This window comes from Gekko japonicus, unplaced genomic scaffold (genome assembly GCF_001447785.1).
Source record: "Gekko japonicus isolate JY-2015 unplaced genomic scaffold, Gekko_japonicus_V1.1 scaffold885, whole genome shotgun sequence".
NCBI lineage: Eukaryota > Metazoa > Chordata > Lepidosauria > Squamata > Gekkonidae > Gekko > Gekko japonicus.
In genome coordinates, this window is record NW_015167564.1 from 662,867 (window position 1) to 666,718 (window position 3,852).

The 3,852-nt window shown below is 50.3% G+C and overlaps 1 protein-coding gene across 1 annotated transcript in view; it reads left to right on the forward strand.

Moving 5' to 3' along the window:
* The window catches only part of LOC107112618 (calcium-binding protein 2-like), a 15,977-nt gene that overhangs the window by 9,835 nt on the left and 2,290 nt on the right, over nucleotides 1-3,852 (forward strand). The window contains exons 4-5 of the mRNA XM_015413801.1: nucleotides 1,757-1,765; nucleotides 2,865-2,974. Of these exons, the coding sequence (XP_015269287.1) occupies nucleotides 1,757-1,765; nucleotides 2,865-2,974 (119 nt within the window). The remainder of the gene's footprint in view (nucleotides 1-1,756; nucleotides 1,766-2,864; nucleotides 2,975-3,852) is intronic.

Sequence of the window (3,852 nt, forward strand, 5' to 3'; positions counted from 1 at the left end):
TCAAGACCTCGTCGTCCTCGGAGTCGGCCGAGTCTGAGACGGCTCCGGTGCAATGGACCTGGTGTCCGCTGCGTCCTGGGTGCGCTTTTTTGAAAGCCGCCGCATCCTTTAAAGCCTGTGCCAGCGTGAGGTTGTCCTCTCTAATCAGACGCCTCCTCAATTTTGCCTTTCGAAGGCCCCCCAAGAACTGGTTGAGCAGTGTGTCTTCCAGGCTGGGAAAGGCGCACTGCGTGGTGGCCTTTCGAAGGCTTGCTAGGAAATCGGCAGCTTTCTCCTCCGGGCCTTGGACTTTAGCGAAAAAGTCCATGCGTTCCGCAAACTTTGTGGGCTTCGGGACGAGGTGAGCAGTGAGGGCTGCGATGAGGTCATCAAAGCTCTCCCTCTCTACTTCCTTGGGTGATATCAGGTCCTGCAGGAGGAGGAGGGTATCCATCCCACAAAGGCGTATGAACTGGGACCTCTTCATACCTGCGTCGGTGACCCGTAAACATGCGAGGTAGTTCTTGAGGATCATCACCCAAGTGGTCCATCGCTCGGGGTGTGCAAGGTCGAAGGGAGCGATGCCCTCATGAGAGATCCCGGCGGATGCGGCTGAGGCGGCGGCACCCGAAGGAGTGGATGAAGTGGAGGAGGAGGAGGAGCCTGGTTCCGACATCTTGGCGTGTGCGCATGGTCGCAGTTGCGCTTGACGGCGAGGTGAGCTGACGAGGTGCGGCTGGTGAAGTGTGGCGAGGCTGTGAGGCGGGCTGCAGGGAATCGGCAAGGCTAGCCGATGTGAAGCCGTAGATGAAGCGAAGAGACGAGGCGGCAGGCTGGCTTAGACGAGGAGCGCGGCGTGACGAGTCGCGGCCGATCTGGCTGATGCTAAACGAAGCGGGGAGCCGCGAATCGTAGCGAGGAGCGGTGTGACGAGGCAAGGCACGGTGCAGGGAGGCTGAGCTGGCCCTGAGCTTGTGAGCGCGGCGTGGTGAGATGCTGGTGGTTACGGAGCGAGATGTTGTGCGATGGAGCGTTGATCTCCGGCGAGCGGCGGGGCTGCTGCGGCGGTGCAATCGGTGCTCGGTGCTGCTTGGTCTCCTCCGGGTCTGTTCAGGAAGGGTAGAATCCCACCTTCGTCGCCAGTGAAAAGTACTCAGAAACTTACAGAAGCCGAGAGTCCCATAGGCTCTCGGCTGCGGACCTGGCCCTCTGATTGGTGCGGGCTAGGATCCGCTTGGCTATTGTTCTAAATGTACGAAGCTTTGTGCTTGTGCTTGACCGCATGGCCCAACGGTCGCGCACGTGGTAATGGCGGAGTACATTACACAAATGAACCACAAACCCCAGCAAACCACCATTTTCCTGGTTCGTGCCCATCCCTACAGTGTAACGTTATAAAAACAAGCCATTTAACACAAAGCATAAAAACTGTCCATAAAACAGAATAGACCTTTAAAAAGCTACTAAGATAAAACCTCTAATTAAAAATCTGGCCCAAAAGGTGTGCTTTAGCCTGGTGCATGAAAGAAAGTCAAGTAGGCACCAAGTGAGCCTCAGGGGAGGGCATTCCAGAGGTGAGGTGCCACCACAGAATGCCCTGTCTCTAGGTACCACCTGCCTCACCTACGAAGGCTCAGGCACAGAGAGATCAGGGCTTGAGGAACTGATCTTAACTGGTGGGCTAGATAGTATGGGAGGAATTGGTCCTTCAGATACCCTGGTCCCAAGCCATTTAAGGCCTTAAAAGTAAGAATCAGCACTCTGAATTGTGCCTGAGAACAGAGAGGTAACTGGTGCAGATCTTTCAGTCCAGAAAATCTGTTAATGTGCATGTCTGTATCCTTCCTATCCAGAAGGGCTTCTGCACATTGCCAGTCTCCCACTGATAACCTTTGAAGTTTATAGTGCAGATATGTTACAGCAAGAGAAGCATCACTTATCTACAGAGGAGTTTGGATTACAAGAAAATATCTGGGTGATAGTTAAGAAGAGATAAACTTTTTGACTGCTACCAAGGACAAATCACCAATGCATAGCCAGTTTGGAATGAACCCACTGGTGATTTGCATTCATGGAAGTCAGAGTCCTTTGTTATAAAGTGTCCACAAGACAGTGTGGTTTGTAAGTTAAGGAAATGACAGCATAGGTTGAAAGAAGCCCTGTTTATGACTGAGGCCTTTCTGCACTAACAGCTCACTGTAGCTTACTCCAGAGAATCCAGGCAGTCGAGACTCTAAGGTTAACTTCGTATTTCGTATCATTGCTCTCTGCACTCTTCTTTTTTCTCCAGTTTATTTTTGTGTATGCATTCTGCATCTACAACCAAAACCTGCATTTTTTGCTTAATTGTGGTTAATGTCACTTGTGACCTGTGGAGGGGGCATCCCTCCCTAGGTTCCACTGTGCAAAGGGGCAGGGGGAGGAGTGTGTCAAACGCCCCGCCTGCAAGCTAGAAGCGTCAAACTCCCCAGGCTGCCCCTCTACCTGCCCTGCAACTTGTGTGCTAGGTGGAAATTAAATAGAAGCAGAAATAGGGAAAGGGAAAGGGGAATGGGCAGAGATGACTAAAGCCACATCAAGTTGTCTTATTATTCCCTCCGAAGCGGAAGCGGAAGAGGCAAAAGGTCCGCTCCAAAACCACATTCAGATACCCCGGGGCAACGCCGTAATGACTGCGAAGTCAATGCTGAACGGCCATAAAACTAAGCAGAAGCTCCAAAATAACCTGATGCCCAAGGAAAGTGTCAGTGGGATGCCACGCAGAGGGAGATTAATGTTCCAACATGGCTGTGGGAAAACAGACGGGCGCAGAAAGAGCCTGAATCAGCTCTTGGTATAATAACCTGGTGCTGCCCAGTTCTGAAATGGTCTTTCTCTATCTACAGCTGGTGGAAAGGTAGATTTTGAAGACTTTGTGGATCTGATGGGCCCCAAGATGCTGGCAGAAACTGCAGACATGATTGGGGTGAAAGAACTGCGGGATGCCTTCCGGGAGGTGAGAGCCACACTCAGCCCAGCTCTAGGAACAAGGGGAGATAAGCACTGGTGTGTGCAAATGTTTGTGGGTGGGGGGAAAGGACACATTCTAACATAAATACATTTTTGCTACTCTGCATGCCACTACAATAATATTTCTAAGCAGCACAAACTATTCTCTACACTATATCAAAAGATTGCACTCGTCACCTAAAGAGTTTTTGAGCTTCTCTTCCACCATTGGTATGCATGTGTACAAGTCAGCAATGTAATTTTAAATGCACTTACATTAAGGTTTTTTAAACTGATTGATGCCCAATGAGGAAGGAAAGTTTATAATCACATTTCAGTCTTCTTACATGTTATGGTCCGATTGAGGCTGAACTACTACACGTATTTGGTCTGACACTAATAATTTTTCCTTTGTATATATTTGGGAATGGCTTTTTTCACATTCTAACCCTATACATGTGTTGGGAAGTCTTTTCAGTTTCACCGGTGCAGACTTCCTTCCCTTCTGGGATTCCATACTGCTCCTACTGCGGAGCTGTGGTGGCTGAAGTGGTTAAGACGCTGAACTGCAGGCTGTGGAAGGTCGGTAGTTCAGCAGTTCGAGACCCGGGTGCCGCATGATGGAGTGAGCTCCCATCTCTAGTTCCAGCTCCTGCCAACCTAGCTGTTCGAAAGCAAGAAATTGCAAGTAGATAAATAGGGACCACTTTGGTGGGAAGGTAACAGCGTTCCGTGCGCTGGCTCTTCGGCTTGGAAACGGAGATGAGCACCGCAACCCTAGAGTCAGATTCGACTGGCTTTTGAGCAAGGGAACCTTTACCTTATGCCATTTTCTTCAACTGCTTCTCCCCACTTCTCTCCCATAAGTCTCACAAGGAAAGTAGA